This window comes from Thalassophryne amazonica, chromosome 5 (assembly GCF_902500255.1).
Source record: "Thalassophryne amazonica chromosome 5, fThaAma1.1, whole genome shotgun sequence".
Lineage (NCBI taxonomy): Eukaryota > Metazoa > Chordata > Actinopteri > Batrachoidiformes > Batrachoididae > Thalassophryne > Thalassophryne amazonica.
This window is the reverse complement of record NC_047107.1, coordinates 64,392,921-64,419,086: the sequence shown is the minus strand read 5'-3', so window position 1 is coordinate 64,419,086 and position 26,166 is coordinate 64,392,921. Positions and strand designations below refer to the sequence as shown.

General features: G+C 41.4%; 1 protein-coding gene across 2 annotated transcripts in view; it reads left to right on the top strand.

The window, feature by feature from the left end:
• ntrk2a (neurotrophic tyrosine kinase, receptor, type 2a) overlaps positions 1-26,166 on the top strand; it is a 274,950-nt gene that overhangs the window by 174,529 nt on the left and 74,255 nt on the right. For both annotated transcript variants that reach the window (XM_034170439.1, XM_034170438.1), the window contains exon 15: positions 18,447-18,577. In XM_034170439.1, coding sequence (XP_034026330.1) covers positions 18,447-18,577 — 131 coding nt within the window. The remainder of the gene's footprint in view (positions 1-18,446; positions 18,578-26,166) is intronic.

Sequence of the window (26,166 nt, the reverse complement as noted above, 5' to 3'; positions counted from 1 at the left end):
GCCGTCTTCCATTCGTCTCCCTTCCGGATCCGAACTAGGTGGTATGCGTTCCTAAGATCCAACTTTGTGAAGATTTTGGCTCCATGCAGGGGGGTGAACACCGAATCTAACAAAGGCAACGGGTATCGGTTGCGAACCGTGATCTCGTTCAGCCCCCGGTAATCAATGCATGGACGAAGACCGCCATCTTTTTTGCCCACAAAAAAGAAACCTGCTCCCATCGGAGAGGTGGAGTTACGGATCAGCCCGGCAGCTAAGGAGTCCCGGATGTAGGTCTCCATTGATTCGCGCTCAGGTCGGGAGAGGTTGTACAGCCTGCTGGACGGGAACTCCACACCTGGCAACAAATCGATGGCACAATCGTACGGACAATGCGGGGGGAGAGTGAGTGCCCGATCCTTGCTAAAAACGTCAGCAAGATCGTGGTACTCAACCGGCACCGCCGACAGATTGGGGGAACTTTGACCTGCTCCTTAGCCTGGGAACCGGGAGGAACCGAGGATCCCAAACACATCCGATGGCAGGTCTCGCTCCACTGTACCACCACCCCGGACGGCCAATCAATCCGGGGATTGTGTTTCAACATCCAGGGGAACCCCAGAATCACACGGGAGGTAGAAGGAGTCACAAAAAACTCAATCTCCTCCCTATGATTCCCTGACACTACCAGAGTTACTGGTGGTGTCCTGTGTGTGATTAAAGGGAGTAGGGTGCCAAGTAGTGCTCGCCCCTGCAAAGGTGTAAGTAGCGCCACCAGAGGGAGCCCTACCTCCCTGGCCCATCTGCTGTCTAGCAGATTCCCTTCTGACCCTGTGTCTACCAGTGCTGGGGCCTGAAGGGTTAAATCCCCACTAAGGATTGTAACTGGGAGCCGTGTGGCAATATGTGTGTGTCCCACGTGAATTTCTTGGCCCACCCTAAGCCCAGTTTCTAGGGGCGGGCGTTGGTGTTTAACCGTTCGGGGCAATCGCTCAATTGATGCTCCATTGAGCCACAAACAAAACACGCCCCGCGTGGAAACCTCCTCTGTCTATTAGGTGGTCTAAATGTGGCCCTGCTCATGTCCATAGCTTCGTCAGCAGGGGGAGCTGTCGCCCCACGGGACGTAGAGGCCAGGGAGCGTGGGAAGGGCGGACCTTTCTCGGACCCGGAAGGAAGAGGGACGGCGCGCGCCCGGCCACGTCCTTCGTCTCGTTCCCGACGGCGTTCCTCCAACTGATTGTCTAACCGTATAACGAGATCAATAAGCCCATCTAATTCCCGCGGTTCATCCTTGGCCACTAGGTGCTCCTTTAGGACTGACGACAGTCCGTTTACAAAGGAGGCGCGGAGCGCAGCGTTATTCCAGCCGGACCTCGCAGCCGCGATGCGGAAGTCGACTGCATAAGCAGTTGCGCTTCGGCGTCCCTGTCTCATCGACAACAGCACAGTTGAAGCGGTCTCTCCCCTGTTAGGGTGATCAAACACAGTTCTGAACTCCCTCACAAACCCAGTGTACGTGTGAAGGAGCCGTGAATTTTGCTCCCAAAGCGCTGTAGCCCAAGCTCGTGCCTCTCCCCGAAAGCAGAGTGATCACATAAGCTATTTTGCTTGCGTCTGACGCGTACATGACGGGACGTTGTGCGAAGACGAGCGAACACTGCATAAGAAAGTCCGCGTACGTCTCCACACAACCTCCGTACGGTTCAGGAGGGCTTATGTATGCTTCAGGGGATGGTGGGAGGGGTTGTTGAACCACCACTGGAACATTTATATCCAGCACAGGGTCGGCAGGAGGAGGAGCTGCAGCAGCGCCCTGAGCGCTCGCCGCCACTTGCGCGGAGAGAGCCTCCATCCTGCGGTTCAGGAGGATGTTTTGCTCGGCTATTTGATCCATCCGAGCCGTAAAGGCGGTGAGAATATGCTGTAGCTCACCAATCACGCCTCCTGCAGATGCCTGCGCTCCCTGCTCTCCCATTGGTTGTTCAACAGCCTGGTGACGCCCCTCGGAGTCCATGACACTGGCCGAGATATCCTGTTGGGAAAGTGTAGTGACACGGACCCACAACAGGGGGCGTAAATGAACGGACAATGGAAGGAGTCAAATTATAACACTTTACTGTTGTGAATGACACAACCAAACACAGCAGATTACAGAATGTGCAAAAGTCAATCAATAAGGTGTCGTGTGGGCAGGCTCGAAGATAGGAGACGCCCGTCTGGAAACGAACCGGAACCACACGATTTCCACTGCCACCGAACCCGAGGAATACTGGAGCCGCCAAGTCCCGAAGTCCCCAGGTGGCCACCGTCACGGCGTGTCGGATCTGGTACTGCTGGCAGAAAGCAAAGACAGTTAAGGGTGGGTGTGTGAACACCCAGTAACAATCCTGGTGGGAATTCCACCTCCACCTCTCACTCAATACGTTACAGCGATCCCTCAGAGGAAAAAGAGTGCCGTCTTGCACAGCCTCCACAAAAAGCACCAGTACTCCTGCAAACACTCACAATAAACTGTTTACAAAATACCACAAAAAGGCTGAGGATATTACCTCTAGTAGAAGATGATATCTCGGCAGTGTGGTGGAGGTGTCTTCCTGCTTTTATTCCAGATGTGGATTGGATGATTAGTGACAGCTGTCACGGATGATGGGTGACAGCTGTCACCACGGCTTGTTCCTGAGGCGGCAGCGCCCTCTCGTGCCTGAAGCCCGCACTTCAGGCAGGGCGCCCTCTGGTGGTGGGCCAGCAGTACCTCCTCTTCTGGCGGCCCACACAACATGATGTACGACATCAGTTGTACAACAGTCCGGGGTCTCCGTTGTCGTATTTTGCACTTCATAATGTGCCACACGTTTTCATTGGGCGACAGGTCTGGATTGCAGGCAGGCCAGTCTAGTACCGGCACTCTTTTTCTACGAAGCCAAGCTGTTGTAACACGTGCAGAATGTGGCTTGGCACTGTCTTGCTGAAATAAGCAGGGACATCCCTGAAAAAGACGCTGCTTGGATGGCAGCATGTGTTGCTCCAAAACCTGGATGTACCTTTCAGCATTGATGGTGCCATCACAGATGTGTAAGTTGCCCATGTCATGGGCACTAACACACCCCCATACCATCACAGATGCTGACTTTTGAACTTTGCGTTGCTAATAATCTGGATGGTCATTTCCTCTTTTTTCTGGAGCAAATGAGCAAATATTAGCACAAAAACAATAAAGTTTATCAGTCTGAACATTAAATATCTTGTCTTTGTGGTGTATTCAATTGAATATAGATTGAAGAGGATTTGCAAATCATTGTATTCTGTTTTTATTTACATTTTACACAACGTCCCAACTTCACTGGAATTGGGGTTGTATATAGTGAAAGTATCTGACTGATTGTTTTGGCAAGTGGTCTGTTTAGACCAAAGTAACAGCCTTTGACAGAAATAGGCTCCAGTTTGGCTACAGTATGTAGCATGGATTGCATGCAAAGCGCCAAACTAATTTTAAAGAAGAGACATTACTCATTATATTGAACATGGATGCACATTTTTGTGTAAAAGATGTTGTAGGTCTCTTTAATAGTTGTGAACCACAAAATTCACACAAAGATTAAATGTTTTTCTGTGGTTTTGGTAATGTTCTAATTCAAGCAGCCAATCAGATTTCCATTTTGGAAGAGAAATTTCAGAGCAAATTTTATTTTATTATAGTGTAATTAATTTGCTACAATGCTTCAGGTTCAACAATTATGAACTTTGTGAATTCGCATGAACACTCAGTTTAAATCAATTAATTAATTTATTTAATGCTTCATTTATTTATTTAGGTTACATGTATAAATCTAGAAGAAGAAAATAAGATAGAGTTGGGCGAAAAGGAAAACTGTCACCCAGTGTTTCTGGCCAAATGTTGATAAGGTTAGACCTCCCCAGTGTGAAGTGCCTTTGCATGACTTTGTTGTGATTTGGCACTATTTAAACAATATGAACTGAATTTAATTGAACTGAGATATAACGGTAAAATACAACTCAAATACTATCAGGCGTGGCACAAACTGTAGGACACAACTGCAAACTCACACGACTGATAAAGTTCAAAGGGGATTTAATTGGCTCAACAGGTAGGTAGTCAGTACACGTGTGGTCCAGCAGCGTGGCAGAGGTAGCAGGCAGACAAGAAACAGAGGCGTAGTCAAAAGCAGGCATAGGTCAAAATACACAGTGTAAGGGCAATCAGAGGCAAGACAAAACTCAAGGTCAGAAACAGGCAATGTCAAAATACTGTTAAGCTGGACAAAACAAGACGTGAGACAGAGGCCGGAAAGTGACAAAGTCAACGATCTGGCGATGAACTGTGAGACTGTGAGGACTTAAATAACTGGTGGTGTAATCAGTGAAACAAGATGCAGGTGTCAGAGAAAGTTCTGGAAGGGGCGTGACTGGGGAAGACAAAGATTGTGCACAGTGCAAGAAAGTGAAGCAGGAAAACACAGAGTGGAGTGATGAAAGAGACAAAGACACGTGAGCAGGTGCAAGAGTGGAAGTGGAAGAAAACACAGAGCAAAAAGAGTCATAGTGACAGACAAAGACACAAGAGCAATCAAAACAGAAACCATGGACAGAATAAAATGCAACTATAACCAGGATCAGGAACCGAACATGAGAACTGAAAACAAAACCTGACATTAAAACATAAGTGAAATCATGAATGAGATGAGCAAAAATAAACTACTGACAAACAGAGAATAAACAAGCCAGATGACTACAGAATAATGCAATTAATGAAACAAGATAACTGATAAACAGAAGGTGCAATAAATAACAAATTGAACATACAGAAAAGAAGCACTGAAAATAAATAGTAACAAAACCCTGTGACTAAAGCACAATATAATAAATGTGATAAACAGAATGAACCTAAGACTAAAGCAACTAAGGGATCAAGAGTGAAAACAAATAATAAACAATAAAGCAAAACTAAATACGTGGCAAGCCCATGATACATCAAAAATAAATAAAAACAAGACAAAACATAACTGAAGCATGATGATGGCAACCTGATATCAACCTGATGTCAGTATAAATAAAACACAAGATTCAGGACATGAACCCATCATGGGCAGGAACATGACAAATACAACAAGACAGCTCATGCTTGAGTATCCTCAATCATGAAATAACAACTGCAATGGAGTCCCAAGGCTATGTTCCAAGTTTGGTTTTGATAGATAAAAGCGTTGCTGAGATATTATCTCACTTCCTAATTGGTGGCCCCACCACAGCTTTCAACTGGCTGTGACAGATGAATATTTTGAAAAAATGAAACAGTCATGAAAGCAGAATTGTGAGACTTGGTCTGAAGCTCAATTGTGCCATTTTTAGAAAAATGTCACAAAATTTAGAAATTTGTGTCAGGTGTGTTTCTATAGCCGAGATCCAAAACTACTGCCCAGTGGGGGATAATAATCATCATATCACCAAGTAATAGGGCACAATCAAAGAAATGTTACAGGAAACACCACACTAAACAAAAAGAGGGAGAAACAGTCACAAGTTGTCCAGATGTTACTGACCTTTCAGGTAAGGTCAGGTCTGAGAACATGCACTGGTGCTGCATGTCACTGCATCCACCATACTGTGGAACATCCTTGAGTCCTTTATGGCAACCACCTCTTTAGGGTTCTCTCTTTTTTCACTTGGGGTTGCCACAGCAGATCTGATATTGATGTGTGTGTTGATTTGGCCAAAATTTTATGTTGGATGGCTTTCCTAATGCAACTCCACATTGCATTGCGAATGAAGACAGAACTGGGAAACTGCTGCTTTGGAACCAAGCTAATTATCTGCTTAGACCTCACGCTAGTTATAACAAAATCATCTCCAATTGTCAAACGTGACATCCCCTGGACTTTCCCAGCCGCTGAGGTCCTCCACACTGAGACACCTGCGTACTGGATGATGTTCACAGAAGTGGCCCACATGACCAAAATGATGTAGCTGACATTCCCCCACAATGCAAGTGATAGTTCTCATCTGAATCCCCTTAAGTTAGTGTTTGTTTGACACAAAGTCATTCCAGCGGGTATGGTTGTGACTTGTATTTTAGCCATTGACCTCTGCGGCTACAGAAGGAAGGAAACAGTGTCCACATTTGTGCTATCAAATCAGTTTGCTGTATGATCATTTATATAACCACACAGTGTATTAAGTGGATGTAGTCTGCACACAGTTTTAAGATGGGAATGGACAGAACAAATACATTCTCTTTAAGTCATTTTTTAACTTATTGTGCGTGTAGGGAATGTGCTAGTTAACTTAAACAGCTCGCCAAGCCAGCTTGAGTCTTTTATAAAGAAATAACACCTCACACTCATGCATGCTCCCTGGGAAACTTTATGCTGCTACAAGTAAATCTATGAAATAATTTAACCTTGCATTTGTGGCATTTATATATGCTATTAACTTCACATAATACTGTGGTAGGAGCTCTCACCAGTGCCCACTTACACCCATTCCACTCAACCTAATGCATAGCTATGTTGGGAATTGCATTTTATTCATTATTAGACCAGTGGAGGCATGGAAATGTCTCGGAGAGATGGCAGTTGAGTTTCTAAACAGATTGTTTAATCAAATCTTGGAAATTGAGAGACTGCCTGAGGACTGGAGACGAAGTGTGCTGGTTCCTATTTTTAAGAACAAGGGTGATGTGCAGAGCTGCAGTAACTACAGAGGCATAAAGTTGATCAGCCACAGCATGAATTTATGGGAAAGAGTAGTAGAAGCTAGGCTTAGAAAACAGATGAAGATCTGTGAGCAGTAATATGGTTTCATGGTGAGAAAGAGCACTACAGATGCAATGTTTGCTCTGAGAATACTGTTGGAGAAGTACAGAGAAGGCCAGAAAGAATTACATTGTGTGTTTGTGGACTTAGAAAAAGCTTATGACAGGGTTCCAAGAGAAGAGTTGTGGTATTATATGAGGATGTCTGGAGTGGCAGAAAAGTTAGGGTAGTGCAAGACATATACAAGAATAGTGTAACAGCGGTGAGATGTGCAGTAGGAATGACAGGCTCATTGGGATTACACCAAGGATCAGTTCTGAGTCCTTTCTTGTTCGCAATGGTGATGGACAGGTTGACGGATGAGATCAGACAGGAGTCCCCATGGGCTATGATGTTTGCAGATGACATTGTGATCTGTAGTAAGAGTAGAGAGCAAGTTGAGCCTAGCCTGGAGAGGTAGAGATATGCTCTGGAGAGAAGAGGAATGAAAGTCAGTAGGAGCAAGACTGAGTACATGTGTGTGAATGGGAGGGAGCCCAGTGGAATAGTGCAGTTACAAGGAGTAGAAGTGGTGAAAGTAGATGAGTTTAAATACTTGGGGTCAACTGTCCAAAGTAATGGAGAGTGTGGTGGAGAGGTGAAGAAGAGAGTGCAGGCAGGGTGGAGTGGGTGAAAAAAGGTGGCAGGAGTGATTTGAGATTGTGATTTTGTGTATCTGCAAGAGTGAAGAGGAAAGTTTACAAGACAGTAGTGAGACCAGCTATGTTGTACGGCTTAGAGATGGTGGCACTAACAAAAAGACAGGAGGCAGAGCTGGAGGTGGCAGAGCTGGAGATGTTGAGATTCTCTTTGGGAGTGATGAGGATAGACAGGATTAGGAATGAACATATCACAGGGACAGCTTAGGTGGTTTGGAGACAAAGTCAGAGAGGCGAGATTGAGATGGTTTGGACATGTGCAGAGGAGGGACCCAGGGTATATAGGGAGAAGGATCCTGAGGATGGAGCCACCAGGCAGGAGGAGAAGAGGGAGGCCAAAGAGAAGGTTTATGGATGTGGTGGTGGAGGACATGCAGGTGGTTGGTGTGACAGAGGAAGTTACAGAGGACAGGGTGAGATGGAAATAATCGATCTGCTGTGGCGACCCCTAATGGAAGCAGCCGAAAGAAGAAGATTAGACCATTTTACAAAAATTCAAATGGATTTGTGCATATTATGGGCTAGGCACTGTGTTTGTTTAATTAGCACCTCACACTATTAGCATGTCTGTCACGCTACTGAAGGAGATAGTTTCCTTTGTTATGTCACACCTTTCCTCATGTCTCTCAGTGTTTCCATTATCTCTGTCCCAGATGATCTTTTGGGATTTGTGTTCTGTTGTATTTTGGGAATGTAGATTCACATTTGTTCAGGAAAACTGGATTCATCTGAGAACATGGGCGAATATAACCCAGATTTACACGCACGGGCTAACATGATTACACAAAGCTTTTAGAGGTCACAAATACAAGTCCAGATAGGAGGTCACATACTTGGATGCAGTAGAAAAGGAAGTGAGGAAAACAGATTTTTTGGGGAACTTGCCTGTCTTATCCTGATGGTATTAATTCTGGGAAGAATTGGGCGAAGACTGTGCTTGAAGTCTTTGTTTTGAAGATGTGCGTTAAACATCGTGTTCACCTGTCACCTTGCCTGGGTCCAAACATCCAAAAATTTCAAACTTTTATTTTACCATCCAGGGTCAGGGATATATTTTGGACAGAGCAGGAAACACAGATGGCAGAGGGAGTGTCCCTTGATGTTATGGTTGTTTATAGTATGCTGATTAAGAAGGAGGGGGTGAGGCTGTTTAATCAATCAATCAACTTTTTTTTTATATAGCGCCAAATCACAACAAACAGTTGCCCCAAGGCGCTTTATATTGTAAGGCAAGGCCATACAATAATTATGAAAAACCCCAACGGTCAAAACGACCCCCTGTGAGCAAGCACTTGGCTACAGTGGGAAGGAAAAACTCCCTTTTAACAGGAAGAAACCTCCAGCAGAACCAGGCTCAGGGAGGGGCAGTCTTCTGCTGAGACTGGTTGGGGCTGAGGGAAAGAACCAGGAAAAAGACATGCTGTGGAGGGGAGCAGAGATCGATCACTAATGATTAAATGCAGAGTGATGCATACAGAGCAAAAAGAGAAAGAAACAGTGCATCATGGGAACCCCCCCACAGTCTACGTCTAAAGCAGCATAACCAAGGGATGGTCCAGGGTCACCTGATCCAGCCCTAACTATAAGCCTTAGCGAAAAGGAAAGTTTTAAGTCTAATCTTAAAAGTAGAGAGGGTATCTGTCTCCCTGATCTGAATTGGGAGCTGGTTCCACAGGAGAGGAGCCTGAAAGCTGAAGGCTCTGCTTCCCATTCTACTCTTACAAACCCTAGGAACTACAAGTAAGCCTGCAGTCTGAGAGCGAAGCGCTCTAATGGGGTAATATAGTACTACGAGGTCCCTAAGATAAGATGGGACCTGATTATTCAAAACCTTATAAGTAAGAAGAAGAATTTTAAATTCTATTCTAGAATTAACAGGAAGCCAATGAAGAGAGGCCAACACGGGTGAAATATGCTCTCTCCTGCTAGTCCCCGTCAGTACTCTAGCTGCAGCATTTTGAATTAACTGAAGGCTTTTTAGGGAACTTTTAGGACAACCTGATAATAATGAATTACAATAGTCCAGCCTAGAGGAAATAAATGCATGAATTAGTTTTTCAGCATCACTCTGAGACAAGACCTTTCTGATTTTAGAGATATTGCGTAAATGCAAAAAGGCAGTCCTACATATTTGTTTAATATGCGCTTTGAATGACATATCCTGATCAAAAATGACTCCAAGATTTCTCACAGTATTACTAGAGGTCAGGGAAATGCCATCCAGAGTAAAGATCTGGTTAGACACCATGCTTCTAAGATTTGTGGGGCCAAGTACAATAACTTCAGTTTTATCTGAGTTTAAAAGCAGGAAATTAGAGGTCATCCATGTCTTTATGTCTGTAAGACAATCCTGCAGTTTAGCTAATTGGTGTGTGTCCTCTGGCTTCATGGATAGATAAAGCTGGGTATCATCTGCGTAACAATGAAAATTTAAGCAATACCGTCTAATAATACTGCCTAAGGGAAGCATGTATAAAGTGAATAAAATTGGTCCTAGCACAGAACCTTGTGGAACTCCATAATTAACTTTAGTCTGTGAAGAAGATTCCCCATTTACATGAATAAACTGTAATCTATTAGACAAATATGATTCAAACCACCGCAGCGCAGTGCCTTTAATACCTATGACATGCTCTAATCTCTGTAATAAAATTTTATGGTCAACAGTATCAAAAGCAGCACTGAGGTCCAACAGAACAAGCACAGAGATAAGTCCACTGTCCGAAGCCATAAGAAGATCATTTGTAACCTTCACTAATGCTGTTTCTGTACTATGATGAATTCTAAAACCTGACTGAAACTCTTCAAATAGACCATTCCTCTGCAGGTGATCAGTTAGCTGTTTTACAACTACCCTCTCAAGAATCTTTGAGAGAAAAGGAAGGTTGGAGATTGGCGTATAATTAGCTAAGATAGCTGGGTCAAGTGATGGCTTTTTAAGTAATGGTTTAATTACTGCCACCTTAAAAGCCTGTGGTACATAGCCAACTAACAAAGATAGATTGATCATATTTAAGATTGAAGCATTAAATAATGGTAGGACTTCCTTGAGCAACCTGGCAGGAATGGGGTCTAATAAACATGTTGATGGTTTGGATGAAGTAACTAATGAAAATAACTCAGACAGAACAATCGGAGAGAAAGAGTCTAACCAAATACCGGCATCACTGAAAGCAGCCAAAGATAACGATACATCTTTGGGATGGTTATGAGTAATTTTTTCTCTAATAGTCAAAATTTTGTTAGCAAAGAAATTCATGAAGTCATTACTAGTTAAAGTTAATGGAATACTCGGCTCAATAGAGCTCTGACTCTTTGTCAGCCTGGCTACAGTGCTGAAAAGAAACCTGGGGTTGTTCTTATTTTCTTCAATTAGTGATGAGTAGAAAGATGTCCTAGCTTTACGGAGGGCTTTTTTATAGAGCAACAAACTCTTTTTCCAGGCTAAGTGAAGATCTTCTAAATTAGTGAGACGCCATTTCCTCTCCAACTTACGGGTTATCTGCTTTAAGCTACGAGTTTGTGAGTTATACCACGGAGTCAGACACTTCTGATTTAAAGCTCTCTTTTTCAGAGGAGCTACAGCATCCAAAGTTGTCTTCACTGAGGATGTAAAACTATTGACGAGATACTCTAACTCCCTTACAGAGTTTAGGTAGCTACTCTGCTCTGTGTTGGTATATGACATCAGAGAACATAAAGAAGGAATCATATCCTTAAACCTAGTTACAGCGCTTTCTGAAAGACTTCTAGTGTAATGAAACTTATTCCCCACTGCTGGGTAGTCCATCAGAGTAAATGTAAATGTTATTAAGAAATGATCAGACAGAAGGGAGTTTTCAGGGAATACTGTTAAGTCTTCTATTTCCATACCATAAGTCAGAACAAGATCTAAGATATGATTAAAGTGGTGGGTGGACTCATTTACTTTTTGAGCAAAGCCAATAGAGTCTAATAATAGATTAAATGCAGTGTTGAGGCTGTCATTCTCAGCATCTGTGTGGATGTTAAAATTGCCCACTATAATTATCTTATCTGAACTAAGCACTAAGTCAGACAAAAGGTCTGAAAATTCACAGAGAAACTCACAGTAACGACCAGGTGGACGATAGATAATAACAAATAAAACTGTTTTTTGGGACTTCCAATTTGGATGGACAAGACTAAGAGACAAGCTTTCAAATGAATTAAAGCTCTGTCTAGGTTTTTGATTAATTAATAAGCTGGAATGGAAGATTGCTGCTAATCCTCCGCCCCGGCCCGTGCTACGAGCATTCTGACAGTTAGTGTGACTCGGGGGTGTTGACTCATTTAAACTAACATATTCATCCTGCTGTAACCAGGTTTCTGTTAGGCAGAATAAATCAATACGTTGATCAATTATTATATCATTTACCAACAGGGACTTAGAAGAGAGAGACCTAATGTTTAATAGACCACATTTAACTGTTTTAGTCTGTGGTGCAGTTGAAGGTGCTATATTATTTTTTCTTTTTGAATTTTTATGCTTAAATAGATTTTTGCTGGTTATTGGTGGTCTGGGAGCAGGCACCGTCTCTACGGGGATGGGGTAATGAGGGGATGGCAGGGGGAGAGAAGCTGCAGAGAGGTGTATAAGACCACAGCTCTGCCTCCTGGTCCCAACGCTGGACAGTCACAGTTTGGAGGATCCAAGAAAATTGGCCAGATTTCTAGAAATGAGAGCTGCTCCATCCAAAGTGGGATGGATGCCGTCTCTCCTAACAAGACCAGGTTTTCCCCAGAAGCTTTGCCAATTATCTATGAAGCCTAAGTTTAGGGTTAAATGGATAGATTTGAAGAGAGTTGGAAAGAACAGATGGCCAAGAGAGAGAGAGAGAGAGAGAGGAGGTAGCTGATGGGAAATATTATTCCTCTTGATGTTAATGCACTAAGTGCGGTCATAAACAAGTGATGTAAAAGGGATGGAGGTAGTGATAGAATGTGTGCAGCTAGATGTTAATATTTGGAAGATGTTGATTAAAATGTGATAGGTTTAGGTGTGGAGAATGACAGCAGGCAGACATAAATGTGTGAACAGAGGGAGGCTAAATATGGGAATAAATGCATCACATAATAAGACCTGACAGAGGGATGCTAAATAAAGAAAAATCAGAGAGTAAAAAGGCACAGGTTCACTAATTAGGGAAAAATAAAGAATAGGCGGTAATATGAATGACTGTGTCTGTGGATGTTAATTTGATATATTAAAATAAGAAATGTTGATAAGATAAATTGTGAATAGGAGCATGAATAACTTTTTTATCACACGTGTATGAATTATTAAATATATCTACATGTGTATTCTTTTAATTTGTTTTCTAAATATATGTTTTCAGAAGAATCATACTTCCCATATTCAGGGATATTATCAGTTACATCCTTCAGCCTTCGGCCTCAGGGTGTGTGGTTTTCTTCAGGGTGTATAAAGCCATATTCATTGGTAAAACAACTTGATAACAATTTTATCATATACCTATAAATGATAAATGTTGTATGGTTTTCTTCAGGGTGTAAAAAGCCATATTCATTGGTGAACAACTTGATAACGTTTTTATCATATACAGTGGTCCCTCGTTTCTCGCGGGAGTTACATTCTAAAAATAACCCGCGATAGGCGAAATCTGCGAAGTAGTCAGCATTATTTTTTACAATTATTATAGATGTTTTAAGGCTGTAAAACCCCTCACTACACACTTTATACACTTTTCTCAAACAGGCATTAACATTTTCTCACTTTTCTTTCCTGTGTAAACACTCAAAGTTCAAACCTTAGTAGAAAAAAAAAATAGAACGTTTTCCTATAAATAATTATGATGGCTTTTAGAAGTAACGAATTTCATTTTAATTATCAACCTATGAGGTTGGACATGTAAGAAATTATTAATAGTGACTCACCAGTATTTCACAGTTCATCTGACCGCGCCTCTTTGTCGTGGCGCCGCTCCGCTGTCCGGATTGGCTGACTACTCGGGTGGTATGAAAAATATTACCCGTCCATGAAAAGGGCATATTGCTATTTATTCTTTAGTGTTTTATCCAATCATATTGGCATATCATTTATAGGTATATGATAAATGTGTATATTGAAACCAAGTGTTACAGATAATAGCACATAAAGCTAAGAAAAGAGAAACAATGGAAAGGCTGTACAACAAAACTTGTTCCCTGGCCAAAATTGAAAAAAGCATTAATGGAAACACTACCCAACATACATTAATTTATTTGCTATTTGAGGATTTTAATTAAGGAGAAGTGGCACAAGGTATTTTCATGGATGAGTGTTTATTACACAACCACAGCTGAAAATGGTGCATTGAGGTAATTAGCTGGTTAAATTGTGGATAGTTGGCTTGTGGGGATGAGGGCTTATTGTCTGATGCAGCTGCACAGGGAATTGTGGATAAATGGAGACGTGTGATGTGCTGCTGTTGTTGCACAATAGAAGGCATGATGTCATCTGAAATACATACAAGTGAACTTAGACGTTTACTACACCTGTGCATGGACACACATGTTGGTTGTGGAGTGAGCTCTCCTCCTGCACAACTTTAGACTTTAAAGGCTTTGGTTTGGAGTATCTACCGTAATGTAGACCAGCGGTCTCGACCCCCACTGCCCCCTCCGTCTATGGCTATACTGGACCTCGGTAGCTTACAGTGTAAATCGATGCAGCTTCTGAGAGTCTAGCTCAGCTTTAATGTGATATTCTGAGTGGACAGCTTTTCTTCAGATGCAGCTCTTAATCACATCACAGATAAATCTCAGCTCTTGGCTGCCTTTTATGTGTGCATGCATGTACGTGGGTGTGTGCATGTGCATCCACAAGAAGATAATTTGTGTCTCTTTGCATGCAGACAGGTGAAAAGCACATCTGGCTCACAGCCACAGACGAAAGAGGATTTAGCAGGGTTGTAGTAAGGGCACCTGCACTGCTAATCAGACTGCAGAATAAAGCCTTGAATCATCACCATGGTTACGTGCCAAATTTTCTGAAAATCAGCTGGCTTTGAGTCAGAAGTTACTTAGCAACAAGGAGAAGGCTTGTCAACTGGCTCACCTGCAGGTGAGGTTTTATTCAAGAAGGAGCCAAAGAGACATATCATAAATCAAAAGTGAGCTTTCTTCTTTATCTATATAATCCTATAACATCCAGAAAGACAAAATAGTATTGAAAAAATAACCAATAAATGTCACTTTAGATAAAATGTATTAAAATAGTGTTGATAATTAACATCACTTCTTCAGTTCACATCTTTAGTACCTTCCCTATGTGCTGTATCTCACTCAATAGAACAAAACTGAGATCTCTGTAAATCACCATCATTTCATGCCATCAATGACATGGTGCAAAAATGTAAGTGCATGTATAGTGCACAACATGATCAAATTTAAGGCTACATATTTACTCTGATTTACAACATTTCAGTGAATGATTTATGCACTGTGTTTCAGCTGTCACAGGGGAAAAAAACATGCTCTAGTGTTACAAATGAACTATTTACTGACATTTATTTCAAGAGTGAGGGGAAATGACAGGGAGTTTTGGCAACATTTCTAGTGACCAACTACCTATTTCAGTGACCATTTCTGTAAGGCTTGATGAGTTTCAATCCTTCTTAGCTCCCTTCACCTGCAGGGTCCCCCAAAGATCTATTCTTGTTTTCATTCTTTTTTCCATTGTGTGGATACTTATATATAGTATGCTTAATTTTTGGACATGTGGCGAGATCCACTCTTTACCTAGCTGTAGCAGATAGATGGTTATGTTTGAAATGTGGAGAAGGACGGGATGTCTGTCTATGTGGTTGCCATTCAGGAACGAAATCCTTTCTGTTGTGTCATGGCACCAGCACATGCTCCTACTATGGTTCCATTCAACAAACATACATTAGTGTTCAGAATAATAGTAGTGCTATGTGACTAAAAAGATTAATCCAGGTTTTGAGTATATTTCTTATTGTTACATGGGAAACAAGGTACCAGTAGATTCAGTAGATTCTCACAAATCCAACAAGACCAAGCATTCATGATATGCACACTCTTAAGGCTATGAAATTGGGCTATTAGTAAAAAAAAAAAAGTAGAAAAGGGGGTGTTCACAATAATAGTAGTGTGGCATTCAGTCAGTGACTTTGTCAATTTTGTGGAACAAACAGGTGTGAATCAGGTGTCCCCTATTTAAGGATGAAGCCAGCACCTGTTAACATGCTTTTCTCTTTGAAAGCCTGAGGAAAATGGGACATTCAAGACATTGTTCAGAAGAACAGCGTAGTTTGATTAAAAAGTTGATTGGAGAGGGGAAAAATTATCCGCAGGTGCAAAAAATTATAGGCTGTTCATCTACAATGATCTCCAATGCTTTAAAATGGACAAAAAACCAGAGATGCGTGGAAGAAAACAGAAAACAACCATCAAAATGGATAGAAGAATAACCAGAATGGCAAAGGCTCACCCATTGATCAGCTCCAGGATGATCAAAGAAAGTCTGGAGTTACCTGTAAGTGCTGTGACAGTTAGAAGACACCTGTGTGAAGCTAATTTATTTGCAATAATCCCCCGCAAAGTCCCTCTGTTAAATAAAAGACATGTGCAGAAGAGGTTACAATTTGCCAAAGAACACATCAACTGGCCTAAAGAGAAATGGAGGAATATTTTGTGGACTCATGAGAGTAAAATTGTTCTTTTTGGGTCCAAGGGCCGCAGACAGTTTGTGAGACGACCCCCAAACTCTGAATTCAAGCCACAGTTCACAGTGAAGACAGTGAAGCATGGTGGTGCAACCATCATGATATGGGCATGTTTCTCCTACTATGGTGTTGGGCCTGTATATCACATACCAGTTATCATGGATCAGTTTGGATATGTCAGAATACTTGAAGAGGTCATGTTGCCTTATGCTGAAGAGGACATGCCCTTGAAATGGGTGTTTCAACAAGACAATGACCCCAGGCACACTAGTACACAAGCCAAATCTTGGTTCCAAACCAACAAAATTAATGCCTCGCAGATGTGAAGAAATCATGAAAAACTGTGGTTATACAACTAAATACTAGTTTAGCGATTCACAGGATTGCTAAAAAAGCAGTTTGAACATAATAGTTTTGAGTTTGTAGCGTCAACAGCAGATGCTACTATTATTGTGAACACGCCCTTTTCTACTTTTTTTTTTTACTAATAGCCCAATTTCATAGCCTTAAGAGTGTGCATATCATGAATGCTTGGTCTTGTTGAATTTGTGAGAATCTACTGAATCTACTGGTACCTTGTTTCCCATGTAACAGTAAGAAATATACTCAAAACCTGAATTAATCTTTTTAGTCACATAGCACTACTATTATTCTGAACACTACTGTACCTGCCTTTGTAATATAAACACAACAACTCCATACATAACTTGCTGGACTCCCCAGAAGATGTTACAGTAAAACCGAAAACGTATTAATTCCCTTGACCTTAATGGAAGTAAAAATCAGAATATTTCAGTTGGTTTCGTTTTTCAGTTGCACTGACAGCAAATTTGGCACTCTGACACCTGGCAACAAACTATTTAATAAGAACTTGATTGTGGTGATGTTTTGCTCAGTAGTTTAGCACACTTGTCATGGCGTAAGTTGAGACATTTATCTAAAGTAAAGCCTTGTCTTTCCTTTAACCAGTTTGGACAGATTACACATGCTTTCATTTCCTTTCATCTAGACAAGTGTACACACCAGTTAGCTTGTCACACCTTGCTTGTATGTAAATGTTCTCGAATCACTGGTCACACACATGTAGGACCACTTTAGCTTCTCTTTATTAGCTTCCAGTCCTGTTAATAACTGAATTTAAGGTTTTAGTATTTATTTTTAAACCCTTAAATGGGACAATACCACTCAACGTAACTGAACACTTCCACACTCCCGTGAGGTCACTTTTGCCCCCCTCCCACATTAAATCTAATACTAATGTACGTTACTTTAAAATCTTTAATCTTTAATCTTTAGTCAGAGATATATTTTAGCTTTTCTGTTTTATTTTTCCATTCATTTCAGCTGTCTTCAATGTACCTGCAGCTGTTTTTAGCCCGTTATGAGTAAGCTTTAGCTTTCTCTTTGGTAGTTTTCCAAATTTCTGGTTCGTGGTGTGCTCCACCTCCAAAAACACACACACACAACTAAAGAGAATAAATTTGTTTGCACCCTGTGGCCTTTTTGTGTTTTGATTATGCGCCATTTAAATATAAAAATGTCTTGTACACACCCCGAGGGCACTTCTGCTATGTGTGACAGACTGTTCACCACAGATCATCAAGATAGGGCCCATAGGCACACCAACAGTGCTGTATACCTGATACCACACCATCTTTGTTCCTGTTACTAATTGCCTATAAATGAACTGAGCAGACAGCAGGTAAGCTTTACAAAGCAAGCAATGCAGGTTGACTGGTGAACTAAATTCTAAATTCGTTCAAACGCTGTATAATATATGATGCAGTATATAACTGTGAAAGCAAGTGAAGGTGATGATTAAATATGCTTCCGGCTGGTGGTAACCCAAGAACCCCAGTCAGCTGCATCACTGCTGACAGCTACAGGACAAATCTCACAGAAGAACACTGTGACAGCCTGCAGTGAAAATACCTATTACGAGATGCCATCATGCATTTCTCTGCCATTTCATAAGCCTGCTTGTAATTCCGTAACAGGTACCATACAAAGAAATAAATGTTAAAGTATTAAGTATTTTTTGGCAGCTTTTACTGCTTTGGTAAAGTGACAGATATTGCTCTTATCAATATAACTGAACTGCTTTATTATAAAATTCACCAAATGAATTATATTTGATATAACGTCACCTTTAATGGGCTTCCTTTATGTGGTGTTGACTGTATCTAATGTGAACAAGTGATGTTGATATTGAAACTAAAACTCCACTTTTTTACCCTTTCCACCCCTCTGTCTGTCTGTCTGTCTGTCGGTCGATTAATTCTCAACAGTTGTTCAGCACATTAAGAGACATAACATTGTTCTGAAGAGAGAGCTTGGAGAAGGCGCCTTTGGAAAGGTTTTCCTCGCTGAGTGTTATAACCTTTCACCCGATCAGGAAAAAATACTGGTGGCTGTCAAGGTAATGCTATTCATCTTATTGCTGGTATTATTATATATTTATTAAAATCTTTCTCTTGAGAAATGTTATGCTTGTGCTTATAAAGTTGTTTTTCTTTGTTGTTCCACATCACAGGTCTGGTATTTTTGTTTGATTGTTTGATTTTGGGGCAGCACAGTGGCTTAGTGATTACCACTGTTGCCTCACAGCGAGAAGGTCATGGGTTCAATTCCCACCTGTGGCCTTTCTGTGTGGTGTTTGCATGTTCTCCCCGTGTTTGCGTGGGTTTCCTCCGGGTGCTCCAGTTTCCTCCCACAAAGACATGCGGGTTAGGTGGATTGGAGTCTTTAAATTGTCCGTAGGTGTGCGAGTGGGTGTGAATGTGTTTGTTTTTCTGTTTGTGGCCCTGTGACAGACTGGCGTCCTGTCCTGGGTGTACCCCACCTTGCGCTCGATGACTCCTGGGATTGGCTCCAGCCTCCCGCGACCCTTAATTGGACTAAGCGCATGAAGATGAGTGAGTGTGTGTGTGTGTGTGTGTGTGTGTGTGTGTGTGTGTGTGTGTGTGTGTGTGTGTGTGTGTGTGTGTGTGTGTGTGTGTGTGTGTGTGTGTGTGATTTTGTTTGATTACTATGCTACTATTGCTCATAAATTTTAAAAAGAGTGCAGCAAAATTTTAAATACTTATATAAATTAGCCTTATGTGTTATCAGCCTCACACGGGCCACCAAAAGAATATAACAATTTTAAATATGTTACTTTTATTTAATCTTATATGTTACTGGCCTCGCGTTGGGGACCAAAAGATGCAGCAAGTATAACTGAATTAAATTGGACTGGACCTCATTCAATGGGTCACCAAAATAATTAACAATTTGACGATTTAATAATTATTTGGAATAAATTTAATTAGAATGAAAGTTAATTACCTCTGGAGCACCACCTGTTTTTTTTATTATTATTAAAGACCAGGAACTTTAATTTAAGCAACCATTAATAAATCAGTCTCAAATCGTTAATCAGTCTCAAATATGAAATTTGTAAATTCTGCGAAATGATTTGACCAACAGTGTTTTCACCTGAACATAAATGAACCACAGCAAGAATATTTACATTTTATTTACAAACATACAAAAAAAAATGAAGTTTACTGGCATTTTGATTATATGAGCAATGGTTAAATAGTTTATTATGAACACATTTGTTACTCATGAGACATTGAAAGAAAGCAGTAAAATAAAACTCAAGGAATTAAGTAAATAAATCTGATTTGAATTTAACCTTTTCTTTCCTCAGCTTGGATGCCATTTGTCTTTTATCCTGCAGGAGCTCTTCTTTTTCTTCACCAGTTTTTCAATTATATGACTTTTTCATTCTTTCCCTTTGCTTTGCCAGGTTTTTTGCTTTTCCTCAGCTGACATTTTCCTCCTGTTATCACTCCACAAACCTTCCTTTGATTTTCCTATATACATGGTTGTGAAAACTAGGTGGATCCGCGATTTTCACAGCCCTGTATATATTAATAGCCAGGTGGCCTCTGTGTGCATGTATGCGTGTTGATCACTGAGAAACTGTGGAGAGCTGACATTCACTGTTTTGTATGCTTATGTATTTTTGGGTCAAGGATGAACACTGCAGAAATGGAAAGTTGACAGGACTAATATTTTTGGAGAATTTAGGGATATCAGCTAACAACAGTGAACAATGGATGTGGATAATTACATTCTGGACTCACGCACCATTCCAGCAGGGTGCGGTAAATCATCTATACATTAAAAGCAAAATGACATCTGTGCATGTGTATGCGTGTGTGCATGTGTGTGATTTTATTTACTAAGTTCAATCTAAGTACATAATATAATTGGAAATTCAATAAAAATACATGGTTGACACAAGAAAATGAAAACACTTACTTCCATTGTGGTCCATTTAAAAATTGAATGACACAATAGAAGTAATAATAAAATAAAACAATAATAATAATAATAATAATAATAGTAATAATAATAATTATTATTATTATTAAGGAGAGTGGGAATGAGGTCTTGTCCCAAGTGAAGGAATTCAAGTACCTTGGGGTCTTGTTCACGTGTGAGGGGATGATGGAGTGTGAGATTGGCCAGAGAATCAGTGCAGCAGGGACAGTGTTTCATTTGCTCTACCATACTGTTGTGACAAAAAGGAGCTGAGCCAAAAGGTGAAGCTCTCAATCTACTGCTCAGTCTTCATTCCTACTCTCACATGTGGTCATGAGGGTTGGGTCATGACAGAAATATCTAGATTGTGGGTACAAGTGGCTGAAATGGGCTTCCTTAGGAGGGTGGCTGGTGTCTCCCTTAGAGATAAGGTAAGAAGCTCAGTCATCCGTGGGGAGCTCAGAGTAGAGCCGCTGCCCTTCGTGTTGAAAGGAGCCAGCTAAGGGCACCTTCCTAGGGAGGTGTTCCAGGCAGGTCCATCTGGGAGCAGACCCCGGGGAAAACCCAGGAATAGGTGGAGAGATTATATCTCCACACTGGCCTGGGAACGCCTCTGGAACCACCAGTCACAGGTGGGTAATGTTGCCCGGGAAAGGGAAATTTGGGGTCCCCTGCTTGAGCTATTGCCCCCGTGACATGATAAGCGATTGAAGATGAGTGAAAAATAATAATGATAATAATAGTGTTTATACCATGGTCAGTGAGAAGTCCATGTCTAACTGGCGTGCATTATTTTCGTGTATACGCACACGTAGTTGGGTGAGTTAAGTCACTTAAAAGTTAAGTCAGTTGGCGCAGATCAGCTGTGTTTTGACAGGTGAATGACAGAAACGCAATAAAGCATGGATTTCCAAGTAAGTAAGTCCCTTCGGCTGCTCCCTTGTTTGCACTCAGGGTCGCCACAGCAAATCCAAGGTGGATCTGCATGTTGAATTGGCACAGGTTTTATGCTGGATGCCCTTCCTGACGCAATTCCACATTACATGGAGAAATGTGGCAGGAGTGGGATTTGAACCCGGAACCTTCTGCAGTGAAACCAAGCCCATTAACCACTTGGCCAAGTGAATTTTAATATTCTTGGCCAAAATAAAAAGTTTGAGGAATGGGAAGAGGAGGAGAGCAAACGAGAAGAACAACAAACACAATGGAATAAAGATTTAACATCGGACGAACTGGACAAGTTTGAAGAAGGATGGTTGCCAAGGATGGAAATATCTTGAGACTGGCATAAAATAGTCCCAAATACTTGCACATTTTTATCAAGTTCTGTTAACTTAAATACATATTTGTGTGTTAGCTCATTGTGTGGGACCATGGTATAAGCAGATTAAACAACTCGAAGCCGTGCATTATACGATTTGAATGTGTTTTACACTCCGCATTGTGCATTTAAACCGTATAATGCACGGCTTCTCGTTGTTTATTCCTTATGTATATGATAACAAGAACCTAAACAATTTATAAATACATTATGACAGTAAATTAGCATTAGAAAATTATGTAATTAACAAGAAATGAAAGGGCTGAGTTCTAAAACTGTTGAGGTCTAAGGTTCTAAAAACATTCTGGGCTCACATGCCATTCCAACTCATTATAGAAACTTTGCATAATTTATTACCACCCTTGAAAAATGTCAGCTACCTATTTTATGAACACTACCCAATCTAGAGCCCATGGATCCCCACTGGCAACACGCTGGTTATATTTTAAGCAAGAATTGCTATTGGAAATTCTCTTTATGTGAATTATGTGTGTATAATAACACATTTGTAGTAGGAATATAATATATGTAGTAGGCACTTGAATTTGACTTTAACCCTCTGGGGTCCAGAGATGCACTGGCACCTCCAGGTCAACTTTTCATTATATTTCTATTAATAAATTAGTGACAGAATGTCACAGAGACTTCGTTCAACCACTTCCTGAAAGTACAATTTCTCAATTGTAGTTTACATCTTTCCTTGAGACGGCATGTCAATTACAGTCAATCCTAAACGCTGCAGAAGTTCACATGGTCTAGCCACATTAGTGTCTTTTTCTTTACAAGTGACTGAAGAATGTGCCATTTTGGGATTCTCAGCAGAACACGCCAATAAATGCTTACAAAATGTTAATGGGGGGGGGGGCTTCCTGCTGATCTGAAAAGCATTTCAGTTTAGTTTTTAGTCTTCTGCACAAAGAAAATAATTATTGAAAAACACACAGGGGTGAGTGATTATTTTTTCAGGATCGATGCAGCACACTAAGTGATATTAGTTTAAAAATATACCCTTTTTCAATGTGTTAGGTCTCTGCCATGCAACTCCCAGCCAGTGCCACTGCTGCACTGTTATTTTTTGAAATTTTATATACGAGGTCTGTTAGAAAAGTATCTGACCTTTTTATTTTTTGCAAAAACCATATAGATTTGAATCATGTGTGATTGCATCAGCCAAGCTTGAACCTTCGTGCGCATGTGTGAGTTTTTTCACGCCTGTCGGTTGCGTCATTCGCCTGTGAGCACGCTTTGTAGGAGGAGTGGTCCAGCCCCCTTGCCGGATTTTTAGTGTCAGGAAAATGGCTGAACGACTGCCGCTTTGCTGCATCAAAATTTTTTCAGAAACTGTGAGAGACAGCCAGGTGGAAACCATTCGGAAAATTCAGATGGCTTTCGGTGAAGATCTTATGGGCATCACACAGATTAAGGAGCATTACAACCGGATTAAAGATGGCCCACAGCGGCTGAGGGCACGCCGTGCTTCGAGGGGCCATTGACAGGCTGAAACGACCAGATCATTTCCAAAGTGAAGGCTGTGTTGATCCGGGACGTCGTCTGACTACCAGAGAAATGGCAAGAGAGGTGGACATAGCACTTTTTTGGCACATTACACTATTACAGGAGATTTTGTAATGAAAGATGTGCGGCGGAATTCGCGCGTCAGGACGGAGTTGCGTAATGGCGCAGAACAAAAAGCACCTCCGTGTTGGAAGTCTCACAGGACATGCCCAGCTCTTCCACCATTCGGAAGATTCAGATGGCTTTGGGTGGCTTTTCAGTTGAGTGAGTATCCGAGAAACTGTCAAAGATCTGGGCATGTCACATGTCCTGTGAGACCAACACGGAGGTGCTTTTGTTCCGCGCCATTAGCGGCTCCGTGGCGAATTCCTCCGCTCCTGTTTTCATGACAAAATCTCCTTTAACAGTGGAATGTGCCAGAAAAGTGCTGATGTCCACCATTTCTGCCATGTCTCTGGTAGTCAGACGATGTCCCGGATCAACACAGCATTCAGTTTGGAAATTATCTGGTCGTTTCAGCCTGTCGATCGCCGCTCAGAGCGCAGCGTGCCCTCCGCTATTGTGCGCCGTCTTTAAACCGGCTGTAACACTCCTTAATCTGTGTGATGCCCATAAAATCGTCCCTGAAAGCCATCTGAATTTTCTGAATGGTGTCCACCTGGCTGTCTCCCACAGTTTCTGGAAAAATTTGATGCAGCGTTGCTCCAGCCGTTCAGACATTTTCCTCACAATGAAAATCCGACGAGGGGGGAGGACCAGTGCTCACTCAAAGCCTGCTCACAGGCGAATGACGCAACCGACAGGCGTGAAAAAACTCACGCATGTGCACGAAGGTTCAAGCTTGGCTGATGCAATCACACGTGATTCAAATCCGTATGGTTTTTGCAAAAAATAAAAAGGTCGGATACTTTTCTAACAGACCTCGTATATTGATCTAAAATAATTTTTATATATCACTCTACTTGTGTGACTCAAAGACTTTGATTAACAAATTTCTAACACATCCACATGAATAAAGGTGTATATTCACAAATTACTAAGAACAGATTTGTTATTCTCAGCTTTACAGCCAAATTATATCTTTTGCATTTCACATTCAGAAACTTGAGACTGTTCTGAATATTTTGATATGTTGGTATTATACTATATGGAAGTACCGTGGGGGGGGGGGGGGGGGGGGGGTTCTGAAGGTATGGTAAAATGACTTGGCATGCCGGCAAGTCTGTGTAACCCAGAGAGGGTTCAAATGTAAATGTGCACATTTATGATAAATTACATTGGCTTACAGCAAAAATAATTATGGCTTCACCTAACTCCACCAAGAAAGTATTTCTGGAGCTGCTGCTACATAATAAAACTGCAACAAAATTGAGACAAAAAATAACTCATTAATTTTCTATACCCGCTTATTGCAACTAAGGATCACAGAGCCTATCCCAGCAGTCACGGTGCGAGAGGGTCCGCTCTGAACAAACCACCAGTCTGTCTCATGGCACAAAAATATACGTACTAATACTAATTTTGACATGATAATGCCTTTTTTTCTGGAGGTATTTTATTATCAAATTGCATGCATCCAAGCAATTATAGATTGATATTGCTTGAAGAAATATTGTCAATTTCGCTTTGCATTACACATTTCAATGTGAGAGAATTCTTGTAGTGTCCAAAGAAACATTAAAAATTGTCTGTGTGAGTGGCCAGTGGTACCAAAATAATGAACATATTGTGGTTACTCTAGGTGATTTTATTGCCTTCTCTGGGATATTTTGCCATGGGACAACATACCTGCAATGCATTTGAACACTGTAATATTGAACACTGCATCCTCTAATCTCACGTCAGTGAAATGGAAACATGGCATTTAGAAATGAAATCCTTCACATGACGTGTAAAGTATTTAAACCCTCCCCTCACCTCCATTTCCTCTCCCATTACTAGACAGCTGTTTCTTCCAACAAGGATTTTTTTTCCTAAGAAAAGGTGGAATTACATTCAAACCACTGTCTTCCGGGGTCAAATAGAAAGCTTCCCAGTGAACATCCTGCAAGTCATCTATCTGTTCATCAAGGATGCTGTCTCTCCTGCTCTGTGGTGACACAGGATCTGATTGGTAGAGAGTGCCTCATTAACAATGCATGAGCAGTGAGGACCCTCCCGAACCACCTCCCAACTGCGAGATCTGTCTCACCTGCATCACTCATCCTCTTTCCTTCAGCGTTTTCTTCTTTATCACTTCACTTTCTCCACCCTCCACCTTCTAAATGACCTGCTGGCGATTTGCTCGCATCATTGTTCCATATCAGTTTGAACACTTGGAGCAGTTTGTATCTGAAAATCACAGGAAGCTCATGGGTTTTTGGTTGAAGAGCAAAATACTGAATGTTACTGACTGCATGTCATTTTCTGGTACAACAATACATTATAGAAATACTTTCTGAGCATGTTGACCCCAAAAGTACATTTAACTGATCATATTCAGTAGATTTAAAATAATAATAAAAATAAAAGTGATGTTTGAAAGCACAGCATCTATGGCCTTTTCCCTTCTCATTTCAACAACATTCCTTCAGTACTTCAAGAATTTGATTAATGCTGCAGTCATATTGTTTAGCCGCATGTTCTCCTTGAATTGCTGGCTGTCTGAGTGGTGTCCAAAAAATGAGGTGGGCTTCATAGATAATTGGCAAAGCTTCTGGAGAAAACCTGATCTTGTTAGGAGAGACGGCATCCATCCCACTTTGGATGGAGCAGCTCTCATTTCTAGAAATCTGGCCAATTTTCTTAAATCCTCCAAACCGTGACTATCCAGGGTTGGGACCAGGAAGCAGAGTTGTAGTCTTACACACCTCTCTGCA